Raw genomic sequence first — 15,869 nt, 5'->3', positions numbered from 1 at the left:
ATGTAGTAAAGGTCGTTGCGACAGCGAAGCCCCAAGCATACCACTTAGAGAGATTGACCAAGATTGGCCAATAAAACATAATAATAATCACAAAACATAATAATCATACGCGTTCCGGACACGTTTCACGCGATTTCAGAATCAATCCAACGGAAACACCAAGTGAACCCCACCATGCGTCGCATCTACACAGGGTTCCCATCACGGGGAGGTGGGCGCATTTTTCCCAGTATCTTTGTCTCGGGCAATCGTGACTCACACTTTGTGCAGAAATCGCAATGCGCTGTCAAATGTGCGCCATTATTAGACTTTAAATTTTGCGCATTCTCCCCTTTCTCGTGTTTTGTGTGTTTGCGCCACTCAGTATGTTTGTAAACCGAAACCAACACACCCAGCAACACGTTCTCTTGATTATTTTATGGCCTACTTACAAATCGTTTCCTCTGTTTTCATTCGAAGTTTATTCCGTACTCACCCCCAGAAGGGCAAAATGAGCTTAGATTGCTTCATGTTGCAGGATTTAGACAGAATGTTTTTTTATTGACCTCCTTTCACTCCTTGAAGCCAGGAATGTTTCATGCATGACCCGCAAGTTCGCTGATTTGGGCAGCCAGAGATAGCTGCGCTCAGTAAATGGAAATTAAAAGACCCCGAGGCGTGATGGGCTGGCCAGGCCTAGTTGAAAAGGTTTCCCGGTAAATCACTGCTTTCGTTGTCCGGGGGGTCTGACTCGAAGTAGATGAAATCCTGCGCACAAAAAGATGCAAAACAAGCAATAAAATGTCCAAGTATTTTCTCGCTTCGCAGCAAACGTCTTCGAAAAACGACAGTTTTCTGCCTGTCCTCTCTTTCATTCAAGCTCTCACGTTCTTACCGGTCTGTTTCGCTCCCCGTATACGGGAAATGGTTTGAGGGTTGGCTCAATTCAATCCAGTTATCTCACAATGATGACAATGATGATGACGATGATTAGAGGTCCTTTCCTTCTATCGGGACGTCGGTTGTCACCAACAGACTTGCCTGTGTTATTCTACTTATTTGCCCTATCCTTCACTAACATAACGGGTTAGCCCCCCTCCCCCCGGTTTTAAACTCCCATCTCTAACCCCCCCCCCCCCCCACCCCTCCTGCCCTTGCACACCTGCTTACCTCCCCCCACTTCTGTTCTAAATTCTGATTCGCTATATTACTCTTCCTACGCGTCTCACTCTCTTCCGTGCTCTTCTTCCACCACCACTGCAGCCGTCTCTTCGTCACCCCTATGGCCCTGAAGTTGAGGCCTTCCCTCACACCTAATCCCAAAGCCTCCGCCAACGTCGCTTCCCCGTCGTTTTACCGCGGTCGTATCTCTCCACAGTCAATGACAATATGCTCTACGGTTTCCCGATCCCTGCCGCAGCATACACAAGTTTCGTCCTGTTGCCTGTAGTCAGCCGTGTATGCCCGTGTTCTCAGACACCCCGCCCGTGCTTCAAACAGCAATGCACTGCCTCGCGTATTTCCATAGAAACGTTCCTTCCTGATTTCCAGTTTCTCTGCTCTCATTGTTCGCGCGCCGCCTGTTGGGACTTTTTGTTACTCTTGGACTTAGAGGGGACTCGCCTGTACATTCCTATGAGACTCACTACTTCATGACCCACGGGCTTAAAAAGCACCGTGTACCAATACGAAATGTTTTGCAGATCCATGAAAATGCTCCAAACGGTATAATTTTCTTATTTTGGAAATACATGAATTCTGTACTGAAATAAAGAAATAAAACTCTCGCTTGCTAGGCAGCTGGTACCATCCAGTGAAAACTGGATAGACGAAAACTTGCTTCTTGTTTACTTTTTATTTCAGTAAAGAAATCCTATATTTCTAACTGAATAAAAGTAGGCCGTTAGGAACATTTTTATGTGCGAAACGTTTTTTGTATCGGTACACGATGCTTTTTAAGCCAGTGGGTGCCATGAGTTCGTAAGTCCGATAGGAATATGATCAGGTGACTCCCCCTTCGAGATCGAGCGGAAAAGGTTTTTTAGTTCGGGGTTATAACGTTGTATTTAAAGCATTTGTAAATTGCTATCGCAGAAATTAAGCCCACGACTACATTTACTAAAAGGAATTCAGTTATGTAGTTTGGTTTAGCCCTAAGTGCGCTTAATAGTTTTTCTGCTGAGAAATTTCGTTTGGTGTCAAATTTGCTTCCAGATTTGGGAGTTTGAAAAGGATTTGACTATATGTACTTTATTTCGTGGAGTTTTTATAACTATTGGGCCGCGAAAATTTTCTCGTTTAGGTAGCTCGAGCAAGAGTATGGTCTTTGAAGTTGAGAGTCCTTCCATCTGTGCACGCCGTGACAATGCGAGGTGATCGGACACTCGCCTTCGATAGCAGGCAGCAGAGAACATCGAGTGAGATGGAAGAATAGGGAAAACGCGAACACACGAAGATAAGAAAGAACAGAAAAGTGATAAAGGTTCCCTAGATCTCAATGTATTGTAGGTATCCTGGAATAGTTGTACTCATATTGATCGCTAAATCAATACGCCGAGTTCCATTAACATGTCATACACGGCCGCCTACGGAGGTAGTATTTTTGCAAAAAATGGATGTACCCAGACGACTGCAGGAACACACCAAGATTCATCTACGTTTCATAATTACGTTTTTTCACAGTGAAATTGTAGATATTGTGAAATTGCCGTCTGATGCCCCTAGAGGGGCTTCTACTTGACGGAAACGAACAGCCTCATGTTTGTCCCCTAGAATAAAGCTGTAGTCGTTCCTAATCTCATTGAGCTAATTAACTACGAAGCATGCTCAATGTCAAGTTGCAAACAAACATGTGTTGTTCCGTGCATAGATGAGTCGATTGATGACAAACACATCACAGCGTTGCTTCTGGTTTATCTTAACGGAATTGAAGGGGCGATTTTCTTTAATGTAAAATCACCATAGTGCCGTCTAAGAAAACACGACGATTTATGTAACGCAAAATTGTGTCCGCAAGAAAGCAAACATGCGATTGTTTTCTCTCAAGTTTGTAAGCTGAGTCCTACTATACCTTACGCAGACAACCAGTAGTCCTGCGATTTAAGTGGATGACAATTATTACTGACAGCAGGGGTACGCTCTTCCCAAGCCATTCCAAATGCAGTACTCTCTGAGTGGTGCATGTATTTACACTTGTTCCGACTGGTTAGAATTGTACCAAACACATCTTAGAAGATGGTACGTATATACTCTGGTTGGGACCACACTGCGTGCATGTTTCTGACGTTTGGTGATTGGGTGTTCATTTTTGCTGCAGCAGGCACATAAAAAAAAAGCGTTGTGATAATTGCCTGAGTGATCATTTTCATAATTTGATAAATTTTCTTTTGTATCCTTCCTAGAGAATACTGACTTGAGCCAAAGCAGGAGACATTTTTTTAGGACATCCCCAGCATTTTAAAAAATTGGCTGCCGCTCTCAAAATCTGACACAGTATTTCAGTATAGTAGGTATTTTTACATAGACCACTCTTTTCCTATTTAAACCGGTTGCATAAGATAACGTTGCAGAACAATTAGGTTGTTATGAGAAAGGGGTGACGTCGGAAAATTGTGGACATGGTTCTTCGATTCCGGTGAAATTAGTGTTGAGAAATAAAATGACACTCACAATAAGGATGAGAGCCCCGAGGAGCACGGCCTTCATCTTGACGTCGAGGTCCATGGGGAAGACAACCGTGAAGTTGTCGGCATCGGTCAAGTGCTCTCGCAACACGCCCCCAAAGTTCTTGTTCATGAGCCCTATCTTGGTGACACCGTCTGCGGTGAAAATATCAAAGACCACGTCTCCACAGCAGGTGGACTGCGTGCAAAAGGGTCCCTTGATCTTGAGCACCCGTTTTTTGCTGGCGTCCTGGATGGTGAATACGGGGAAGATGATGCTGCAGTCCATCTTGACCGATCCTATGAGGGTGCCTGCCGGAGCGTAGATATCCATTTCCTGCAAGGCGCAGAGAAACGACCACTGGGAAATGATGCATAGATCAGTGAAGCGTGCTTCGTAAGTGGTCTTTCTACTCCTACGATGAGTCTAGGGTTGCTACCACAGAAGAGCACCTCCACAGGGAAGACCCAGCGGTTTGCGTACACTACCGTCACTAAATAAAGGAGTTTAGAGTATCGGCACTCTTTTCTCTCATTGTTATGCGCCGCCAGAATTTTCATTGGTCGGTCGGCACCACGTGATATTTGTTTACATATGGGCGCAACCATTTTGTTTCTGCGCGCCTCTTCTCTTCATCTCTCTGCTGCGCGGGCGCTAGTCAGTCACACTCTGCCCATTCACAACCGGCGGCGGTTTCGTTGGGAGAGATGGCAACGCTACAAGCCAGAAACAAAATGGCCCCCAGACGCTTCCGGGTGCGTGAAGTGGCGGTACTCTTAAGCGCAGCTTATTTAGTGACGCTAGCCTACACCACCCCACTCGGCACATTGCGGAGGACCACGAAGGGAGAAAGAGGGCATTGCAAGGCTTGTGCCGTCTTTATTGTTAAGCAGGCCGCGAAGACAAAATGCTACTTCTTTTCATTTCGAAAGAAATATCCTTTGTGAACGGAATCAGCTCTATTACAACCACTAAATACGTTTTCTAACGAGATAAAGCGCAATAAATGCTGAAAACCCTTTCAATTTCTCGGTACCACTTACCTAATATGGGCAGGAATGACGTAATATGGGTCAGCTTTAGAGGGACCATGAAGACAAAATCCAAGTTTGTTTTATTCGAAAGGTTTGGTGTTTTATAGTGCCCCCAGCGCTTGTCCGGGAGGAAAAGATGCTTTATTCCTTGCGAGAGAAATTAATCAATTTGTGATAAAATTAGGATTCTCCCGCTAAATCGTGTGTTTCGTGACGTATGCGATGGTGGGACAAGGGCAGGTCTTCAAGGGAACGTTAGTACAACGTTTTTTCAGCTGCGAACTCAGGAACGTCTTGTTTATGTCAGGACTTCTAGAGGGCGCCGCCATACTGTGAAGGACTGCTGTCCGCCCTCGCTTTGTTTCTGACCGTATTTACACGCGACTTCTTTTTGTTGCAGTTGGAATTAATCGTTTCGCAAAACCTCGGGTATGCTCGACAAACAAGGTCACGTAAGGCAACGTCTCTTACGCAAACGACCAGCGTCGTGTGAGTCAACCCAAAAGCGCCGGTCTGCTGTGCAGCTATTAAAAACATAGTGTGCGCAGTACCAACAGCAGTACCCACTGCAGTACTGCGTCGGCAGTACCCACTGCCGACACAGAATGGAAGGTTACGCACGCGACTCATTCAACCGTCGGCCACACGTGCGCCCTCTCCCCCGCGTCCTCCTCGCCTTCTCTCCGCTCGCAACACCCTCTCTCGCCGCGTTCGGTTCGCGTTCATGTGGCGGCGCGATTTCGGCGCTATAACACTCTCTCGCGAAGGGCATTGGATTGGATTGGATTGGCTTGGCTTGGCTTGGATTGGATTTGGATTGGGTTGGATTAAAGTGGATTGTGTTGGATTGTTTTGCGTCATAGCCGCGCCACGTTGCGTCGTAGCGACTCTACTTCCGGTCACAGCGGTGAACGGACGTGTGATGTCGGGCTCTGATAGAGCGGCTTCAGCGGGCCAGATGGCCCGCGGTAACAGGATTGAAGATAATGAAGATTACCCTGTCGTACTGCCAACTCTGCCAACCGGGTCAGTCGTTAATAATACTGTCTTTTTTCACTGCGATGTCAAGGGGCGGCCATACCGCGTCGAAGACTTACGAGACGCGCTACAGCAACCGAATGTTTTCGGCAGCGTCGTAGCGCTTGGTCCCTACCAGATGAACCATGTATGGGCTGCGACGTTTAACAACGCCGAAGCTGCGAAGAAGATTGTCGCCACTCAGGAGATAAAGGTGAAAGGACGGAAATGCCTCGTGATTGATCCGTGCAATCGGGACATCCGTGTCAAGTTGCATTGGGTGTTGCACAATGTGCCAGACGAAGAAATCAAGAAAGCGTTCCAACCCTACGGCTGGGTGACCGAGCTCACAAGGGAGAAGTGGCGCGTGCAGGGTTGTGACGCACAGTGCACCATGACACGCGTCATATCGCTGCAACTCAAGGCGGGTGTAGCACCCGAAGACATCCCACAGCAGATGCGCATCGCAGGAGACCGAGCCCTCGTCGCGGTCCCAGGTAGGCCGCCGCAGTGTCTGCGCTGTGAGCAGATCGGGCACATCAGGCGAGACTGCCGCGTCCCGCGGTGTAGCGTCTGCCGCCGCTTCGGGCACGAAGCGCAACACTGCGTCAAGACCTACGCCGTTGCCGCAACGACGCCGTTTGGCTCGGAGAGATCCGAGCTGACGATGGACGAGGCGGAAGCGGAGGAAATCAACAAGGCAGCAGACGACGCCGGGAACGGCGAAAGCGGCCAGCCGACGCAAGATAACGAGAATCATCCGAAGGATATCGGCAGTGAGACGCAGGAAAGCGTGCCGTGCCAGCCTGAAGTCATCGTGAGTGGTAGCGGGAACGCGGGCTGTGTTGAACGCGCCGCGGCGTCTCCTAGCGAGGACGACGACTCCAAGCCCGACATAATGGAGGTGGAAGCCAGCGGTGAGGCCTCTTCGGCAGCCAAGCGGTCGCGAGAAGAAAACGGCCCCGAGGAGCACGAATCCATCGAAGTCATCGGAGAGCCCCCGCGAAAGGCGGGACAAGGGAGGCGTGCGACACCCAAAGCCAAGCTTCATGTCCCGCCAGACCGAGCGCCGAGAAACGTCAAATGATAGCCACAACGGTACCGAACCAACCAAAAGGCCAAAAAAAAAAAAAAGTGCGTCGACGGACACTGGCGAGGTGTGCTGTTCAAGTGGGGGCAACATCACGTGAAATGGTGTCTTGTGTTGTCTGGTGTGGGGGCATCAACCATGACAGAATTTCCAGGGTGAAAGCTATAGCTAGAACAATGCGTGGAACTACATCACGTTGTAACGATTCTATATTTGATGACAGTGTTGTCAGTCTTTTCGCCGTTAGTGTAGGGATTTAAAAAAAAAAAATGCCTCTCATCATAGGTACCCTGAACGTGCGCGGGCTAGGTGCCAGGCGGAAACAATGCCAATTGAAGCGCCTTATGATTGAGAAGGAACTTGACGTTCTGTGCGTACAAGAAACTAAAATAGAGGCAGAGGACAAGACTAACAGCATGGTCAATACATTCGGTAACAGCTTTTACGCGTGCGTAAGTCACGCTGTTGGAACATCGGGAGGGTGTTGTATACTTATAAGATCAGCAAGCGGTGTGCTGGTTAAAAATGTTCGTTCCGGCGAGTCTGGTAGATTAGTTGTATGTGACTTTCTGTTTGACGGAGATGAATTTCGGGTGCTCTGTATTTATGCTCCAAACAAAATACAAGAACGAGAAGAGTTTCTTCAGGACATTGAAACCTATCTAAATTGCGAAAAACATGTGATGCTTTTGGGAGACTTCAACTGCGTTTGTGCGAGAGAAGACCGAATAGGCGGGTTTGGACAGAAGGATCGAAGCGCCGAATTCCTTTATGAAATGTTAGAAGGCCATGAAATGGAAGACGTTGCTCACATTGCGTCAAAAGAAAACTGTTTAAGATTTACGCATTTCCAAGGCGCTAGCCACGCTCGCCTAGACAGAGCTTACGTGAGCCTGAACCTGGTGTCAATGTGTTCGAACTACAGCGTAAAGGATGTATCTTTCAGTGATCATTGTCTCGTGTCCTTCGTGGTAGGCGGCAGAAAAGAGGATAAGAAGTTTTCTTGGGAACTGTGGAAATTAAACTGTAGATTATTGAAAGATTCAGGGTTTAAAGAAAAAGTAGAGAAAATTTTCGTCGAGCACGAGAGCGCAGTGGGTCCTTCCTGGGCAGAAAAGTGGGAATTAATAAAGCAGGACGTAAAGTTGTGTGCAATATCCAGGTCAACCGCATTAAGACGGATAGAAAGAGCAGCGGAAAAAAAATTGCGCAACAATCTACACCAGTTACTTGTACTAGAGAGTGAAATGCCTGGTTTATTTGGCGAAGATATAGCAGCTATAAAAGGAAAACTAGAGGCAATAGATAAAGTACGCTATCAGGGAGCCACAGTGCGGGCCCGTGGCGAAAGATTATTAGCTGGGGAAACACCCACTAAAAGGGCGTTAGGCGATGAAAGAAAATATGCACAAAAAAATGAAATTAAGGAAATAGTTTTTCACGGAACACTTACAAGGGAAGAAAAAAACATAGAAAAGGCATTTGTGGAGCATTATGAGAAACTGTTTGGTCATAGTGCTCCGCGAATGGAAGATTACAAAAGAGAATTTCTTCCGTTGATACCACAGTTAGAAGACGACGTGAAGGAAGGCTTAGAACAGCCGCTTACACTCGGCGAAGTGAAAAAAGCAATTGACGAATTGCAGGGGGCTAAAACGCCAGGACCGGATGGCATAAATGCGGAGTTTTACAAGGCGTTCAACGATAGAGTTTCAGTTATTTTGCTGAACGTTTTTAAAGAAGCATATAAGAATAATAGTTTCCCGGTGTCATTTTCACGGACATATACGGTTCTATTACCCAAATGTGATGATCCGGTTAAACTGCAGTCAGTTAATGGCTACCGCCCGATCACGTTAGCGAACGTTGATTATAAAATACTGATGAAAATTTTAGCGAAAAGGTTGCAAACAGTCATAACGTCCTTAGTTGGGCCACATCAGACGTGCGGCATTAGGGGACGAAGTATCGTCACCAATATCCATGTTGCTCGGAGTGTGTTGGAATGCTGTGATTTGATGTGCCGCCACGTTGCGATGATGCAGATTGACCTTGAAAAAGCCTTCGACAGAGTGTGTCACGAAGTGTTATTCTGTATTATGAAACAAGCAAATGTGGGGGAAGTGCTATACAATGGAGTGCATATGGCTTACCAGGGGTGTACCACGCAGTTAGTTATAAACAAAACGGTCAGCAAATGCGTACCTGTGTTATCGTCAGTTAGGCAAGGTTGTCCGATGTCGCCACTCCTTTTTAGCATGTTTTTAGAGCCTTTTTGTTTAAAAATAATCCAAAGTAATGAAGTTAGGGGATTTAGTTTGAACTCAAGTGAAGTGCGGTTGTTGACTTATGCGGACGACGTGGCAGTGTTTGTTACAGATAAAGAGAGCGTGCAAAAAGTGACAAAGATTACAAAAGATTTCTGCGCACAAACCGGTAGTGCTGTAAACTGGGAAAAATGTTCGGGTCTGTGGCACGGAGTATGGCCCACCAAACCAGAGTTTTTTGAAAACATCCAGTGGTTTCAGGTACCGAAAAGATATCTTGGCGCTCCGCTGGAGTGCTACCAAGATAGTAGCAAGCATTGGCAGGAAGAAGCAGTAAGATTGCGTGAAAAAGCAACGAGGTGGGGAGGCCGCAACCTATCAATGTTCGCTCGTGCCACTGTCTGCAACATGTTCTTCCTGGCAAAGCTATGGTATGTGATGCAAGTAATACACTGTTCGCGAGTAAATGTGCAGAAAATGCACCGTATTTTTGCTGTATTCATCTGGGGTTCCCAATGGGAAAGAACCAGCCGTACGAATCTCTTTCGTAAAGTTCGAACGGGAGGGGTGGGCTTATCACACCTGTTTTTGCGACAACTTGTCAGCAGATTTATGTTTCTTCGCGATGCGAGTGATGCCTTTCTGCGCACATTTCTACAAAGTGTCTTGGTGGGTTCACTCCCGCAGTTTGTTGTTTCCAGTGTTGATGAACGTTACACGTTGAAAGGTTACCTGAAGGAAACCGTTGAATCTTTAAGATTCCTCTGTGTAAGGTTTTCCCTTGAATACCTTTCAAGTGTTTCAAGAAAACGTCTGTTAGAAGATCTTAGAGATGTTCTTTTTCCAGTACCGCTGTACAGAACTATGTACCGCATTGGGCCAGGGCAAGATGTATTGTGTCGCGTCAAAAAGATGGCAGTCCCAGCATGTATGAAAACATTCTTTTTTAAGCTTCATTCGGGAACTCTTCTAGTCAAAACATGGATGGCTGAAAAAGGGTTGTTTGTGCCATGGACAACAGTATGTCTTTTGTGTAAAAAACCCGAAACAATAGACCACGTTTTCCTAGACTGCTGGGATGCCGTCTTTTTTTGGGACGTTCTTCAGCGTACCCTGAAAAAAGACTTGCCTGTGACACCACATGGAATCCGTTTCCTTCCCGTAGACAAACATGACAGTGTGCCGTACGACCTGATAATGCTTTTGGGCCTACACGCCATCTGGCTGAGTCGGATGGCGGTGCGCCACTCTGATGCTGACGCGAAGACTGTCAGCAAGTACTTTGCTCAGAATGTCAGTATGCTGAAGGAAGTCATTAATATGCAGTGCCCGGAGCTTACGTGGCTACCCATTTTGGAGGAATTGTCTTCTTTCGATGTTTATAATAGTTTTCGCCAACCGAAGTTCGGTGAGCGGGTTTTAAACCGACACTGATGCGTTTTAGAACAGCATTGTAGACATTGTAGGGACTGTTTGTTCAATGTGCAATAAAAAAAAAAAAAAAAAAAAAGCTCCGTGGAGCAGTCGGTAAAGTGCCGCGTACCTTGCGTTCCGCCCGCAGAGTCGTGGGATCGAAACCTGGCGCCGGAAGGTATTATTTCTTTATATAGTGTAGGGTGCGGACTACGGACGCCAACGCGGGTGACATCGTGAGTTACTAAAATGCTCTGCATTTAAAACTCGGTTTGAAGATATTTTGGCTCAAATTTAGCGTAAAAAGTGCGGTTAAGCAGGCCACACAATTCGAATGAGGGGCAGCCGCTGGAAAGTCACATAATTGCGCGGCTACCAAGCGACGTACGGCATAAAAAGTGCGGAAAGAAAGACCTGGCGGATGTAAAAATATTAAAATTTTGGCGAAGAATGGTCTCGGAAAACAGCCCCACGAGTCGTTGGGAACCTCGGGGAGAGGCCTTCGCCCTGCTTGCGGACCCAAGTTGCTCCGCACTCATTGTTCAGTGACACCTGTTGTTGTTGGCGGCGACGATTACAGCATCTTGAACTCCTACAATGTCGTCGCCTTGTTAAATAAGCCCACAGAAGACCTGCAGTGAATTTTTCCGAGGCTCTGCCCAGACGGGCAAGTGTTCGGGGTAAAGATAAAGTCTGCGTGGAAAGCAATGTCCCACTGACACGCGGAAAGCTTGCTGCCGCCTAATTTGGACCCTCGCTCAATAAAAAATTATTACCGTTGGCTGCATACAATAGGGGTCAGCGCTGACACAAACCATGAGAATGAAATTAGCAGTATTCGTATGGGATGCGTAGCCTTGGGCAAGCATTCTGATATAAAGACACGTGAGCGCCGGTAGAGAGGTGCCACCATGATCCAGGATAAATTGTTTAAACCTACAAAACAAGAAACACAGGTCACTGACTAAGTCAAAAACGAATTGACGTTTCGGGAGCGCTACGGCTCCCGAAACGTCAATTTGTTTTTGACTTGGTCAGTGACCCGTGTTTCTTGTTTTGCAGTATGCTCCCTGACCAGACGGTATGCCGTCCAACCATCGACTTCATTGTTTAAACCCGTACAGATTGTCCTCTGCCGAGCTACCACCTTCGACTGAGAATTTTCAATTAAACTAGTCGCATTATATCAGAATAACGTTTTACTAGCAACCTGCTTGTCAATACACGTGAGGTTTATATACAAGAGGGTGCAGTCACCAGAATGTGAGGTTCATGTACCTGCAAGCAGCAGAAGCAGCAGGCACAGTCGCACTTCAGCGGTCGGACGAAGCGCATGACTTCGAAATTGCGGTAGTCTCTCACGCTCATCTCGAAGGCACGTCTCGTTCCGACGCAGCAGCGTTGGCCAAGATTGCTCTCTTCGACTGCCACGAAGACGAACTGGCCCATGGTGTTCTTGATCACGTACTTGTTCTGCTGCTCGTACGGTAGTAGCACTGCAAAAGATTGACATAGCAAGCGAAATGAGTCACGCAGGCACTGTTCGTACTCGCACCCATGACCGACGAAATGGCTTGCCTAAAGGCTTCACTGCCGCACGTCACCACTTCTGCGTCACCAGCGTTGAAGACATCAGCGCATGCAATAATATGCCCGTGCACACTATCACGAAGTAGTGGGGTGGTTGGTGCGCCATGAAAAGCGTTCGCATCGCGAGAAAACAGGCTGTATTCTATTGGGGATCCTTTTCAAGACCCAGTGGACGCAAAATAGAAATGTCCGGGCGTGTATACGACAGGGTTGAATGTTAAACAGCTCGAGTGGATCGAAATTCATGCAGACCTACCATTCTGCGTTGCTTATGCGCAAATGCAGAATCACTACCAAAAATACCAACGTGCACGGAACAAGAGCAACCACATGTTGCCCACCCAAAATGGAGCGTCTACCAGAGGATGGAAATAAAAGTATGTGAAGTCAGTAAACTGCTGCACTGAAGTATTGCTAGTGCCACAGAAAGAAGGGCGGGAGCAGAAGACGAGAGGCATGCTGTGCAATACCCTAAAAATTTATGTTAGGCTGGAAGACAAACACACAGGGGTACGTCCCACACATGATAAATACGAGGTTAAGGAGTATTACACTGTAAAAACAGCGCAAGGACTGCACGAAATATTAAGGATCAGAAGAGAACGGCGACGTTCATTCTTTCGAGACGACTATATCCCGCTTTAAAGCGAAGATGTTAGCTTCAAGTTGGACGGAAAACTTCATGTCAGACAAAAAACCCAGCACGGCCCAGCAGTTCTCGCCTAAGATGCCGAGCGCAGGCTGCAGGCTAATCAGGCATGCAGCATAGAGCTCAGTATTCGTTTCAGAAACACAGAACAAGAATCGAAACCGCATTATGGATGATAAAGCGCTTGTGAACAATGGGACCCCATCACCCACATGGTGGTCCTGGTAAAGATTGAAAACTCTCTTTGTGCACTGATTCTCGCCCCCCCCCTGTAGAAAGTGGCGGCTAAGTATGGTATGCTACATCCACCTCCAGACATGCTGGCTGTGATATGCGCCTTGGGAGTGTTTTAAAAAAGCCACTTATGGGTAGAAAACTGCCGCATCGTTTCTTGCGTGCGAGACAGCTATTGTGTGCTTTTATTTCTGCCTTGTGTGAAATACCATTTGGGCAAGACTGAGCACTGTGTGAATTATCACTTAGCAAAGCAGCTTGCGGCAGAACAGACTTTAACGAATGTGATACTCGGGTGACATTCGCCGCCTCTGAATTTCCCTCCGGCTTTCAATAGATTGTAAGTATCAAATAGTTTTCCCACAAAAGTAAGAAAGGACATCTTCGGAGCCTGTTGATTACAAAAGGAGATACTAATAGTATTAACATTGCTTTTTATCGCCTTAAAGCAAAGTTTCAGTACTTGATGCGACAGCTTCCTCGTGCTCAAAAACCGTTTGCGATGTATGGTTGCGTGGTTGTCATCTGTTGTGTCGTCTATCTGGTTTTCATTATATACGTGTGAAAAGTTCACTTGACGTATAACATTCGGGCTGCCCTTTTGCTGTTCTGATCGTTGCTTCTTACGCGGTGGTAGCATTTACAATACAAAACACCAACTAACTAGCTGAGCACAACGGCTGGACTGAAAACTTTGCAGAGCGACAAGATAAGGGTGCATGTTTCGAGACGCGATGACTGAGCAAAGACTCTCAGTTGTCTGCTTGAGCATGTCTGCTTTGGAGTCAATTTAAATCATGGTGTACTTGAGGCTGCGAGCTCGCTGGCATGCACAGAAACCCATGCAACGCCTTGCGTGTTTGGTGTGACATCCTGTCATTTTTTTGTCATTCCGTCAGGAACCTATTGAAATGGTGTACTTCAAAAGGACCTTTAAACAGACAAAACTCTCAATGCTGCCCCTGCTTACACCGGGCACGGCCAGTTGCGTGTCTACGAGAGCGGCATTTTCCCTATGGCGTCCATAAAAATTGAAGCCGTTCCACTCAATGTGAAAACTGCCGGAAGTGCAGAGCAGTGATTCGCCATAATGGGCTGCAGCGCCGTTATCCACTCACTGTTACCACCCATCACGCTCTTCGCCGCCCTGTCTCATTCCTCTCCTGATAAATTTAACGGTGGTTTGTCCAAGGCATTTCAAATTTCCCGCCTTAGCAGTGCTCGCGCACCCCCTGCCTGAAACTGCACCAGCGGGAGTTCCGTTATTTTTGTGCTTGCTTTTCCTCCCGCACGTGCCGGTTGTGCACTGCCACTTTATTTTACTTACTATTGTAAGAACCAACCCAACGAGCGTACACACACGCACACACACACACACACGCGCGCGCACACGCGCACGCGCACGCGCACGCGCACACACACACACACACGCGCGCACACACGCGCGCGCACACACGCACGCGCACGCGCACACGCACGCACGCACGCAGCTTCGGTCGTTGGCTTGGCTGCAAGCTTCATTCGGACAGTCAGCGTTGTTACGACGATACATAGCTTCGCGAGGGTGACGTGCTAACCACTCGACGTATTTAAAAACACAGGAGCAAAGAACCAGGTCCATCGGAAGCAAATTACTGTCCACAGAAGAGCGGAACCGTGGATGGTTGTCGCGCTACTTGCCGCCATGTTGGAAACGCAAGCGGCTTCACGTACGCACGCTAGTTTGCTGAAATAGCGTCCGCTATTCTTTCTCCCGCTAAAAGCATAAGCGGCTTAACGTACGGCGCATGCGCAGTGCGAACCACGCAAAAAATAGCGTTCGCTAACTGTTTGCGTGCGTCTGCGTAGGCTATTCTAAAACTCTCTAATATTTCTTTGAACCTATACTGTAATATTAGCGTGATTGTTACTCTGTTATTAGCTGCTACAATGCAATGCTGAATTCTGCCCGCCAGAACATGGGGACACAAAAGTATCACATCACTATACGATGCCCTAGTAAAGCGGACATGATAGCACTAATATTTTCGATGATGTTTCTTTTGACAGAACAGGCTTCAGGTCAGGTGTACATGCCAGAAACATGCGGACATATCAAAATGGCGTACGCTCAATCAGCTCGAACATCTGGTGAACGAGTATCTGGTCCACGGCGCAGAGGTACTCCAAGCCCGGCGGACACCCCGGGACGGGGACCATCTGAGGCATGAGGTACGGCATAGGCATCTGTATCGGGATCATCATCCGCTGGCCTGTCGCTCCCGGAGCCTGAACGCCCGGACCAGCTGCGGGTCCCGGTGCACCCATGAAGGCCGGTGGTCCAAATGGCTGCCCGAAGGGTGGCCCTTGTTGTTGCCAGACAGGTGGTCCTTGTTGTTGCCAGACGGGTGGTCCTTGTTGTTGCCAGACGGGTGGCCCTTGCGGTGGCCAGACGGGTGGTCCTTGTTGTTGCCCGACGGGTGGTCCTTGTTGTTGCCAGACGGGTGGTCCTTGTGGTTGCCAGACGGGTGGCCCTTGCGTTTGCCAGACGGGTGGTCCTTGTTGTTGCCCGACGGGTAGTCCCTGTGGTTGCCCGACGGGTGGTCCTGGTGGCTGCACAACGGGCGCTGGGCCCGGTGCCCCGACCACCGGTTTTTGATCTGGTGCCTTAGCGAGGGAAACCTGGCTAAGTGACCGCGAGGAGGTCGAGTGCTTCCTGCTCCGCACTTTCGGTTGTGCGGGTGCAGCTGGATGCCGTGATTTGGCGGGAGCCATCGCAGAGCGTCGGACAGCCTTTCAATTCTGACGATGTTGGTACACCACGGACACACAAGGTCGGCGTTCACCACAGAGAAGAAAAGATACAGAAATGTTGTCGTAAGTATAGGTGAAGAGGAAATTACGTTTTTTGGAAGACATATAAAACCAGAGATACTCAAAAAGCACAATGTGCC

At 47.9% G+C, this 15,869-nt stretch overlaps 1 protein-coding gene across 1 annotated transcript; it reads right to left on the bottom strand.

Moving 5' to 3' along the window:
* Positions 1–675: 675 nt before the first annotated feature.
* Positions 676–15,869, bottom strand: LOC144138987 (phospholipid scramblase 2-like). The gene is made up of 4 exons (XM_077671490.1): positions 15,045–15,869; positions 11,742–11,959; positions 3,649–3,978; positions 676–747 (listed from the first exon to the last, which is right to left on the bottom strand). The coding sequence occupies exons 1-4, from the start codon at positions 15,688–15,690 to the stop codon at positions 676–678; spliced, it is 1,266 nt and encodes a 421-aa protein (XP_077527616.1). The 5' UTR covers positions 15,691–15,869.

The sequence above is a fragment of the Haemaphysalis longicornis genome, unplaced genomic scaffold (genome assembly GCF_048455015.1).
Source record: "Haemaphysalis longicornis isolate Haplotype H1 unplaced genomic scaffold, Haemaphysalis longicornis Haplotype H1 scaffold_5, whole genome shotgun sequence".
NCBI lineage: Eukaryota > Metazoa > Arthropoda > Arachnida > Ixodida > Ixodidae > Haemaphysalis > Haemaphysalis longicornis.
This window is presented reverse-complemented; position numbering and strand designations above follow the sequence as displayed.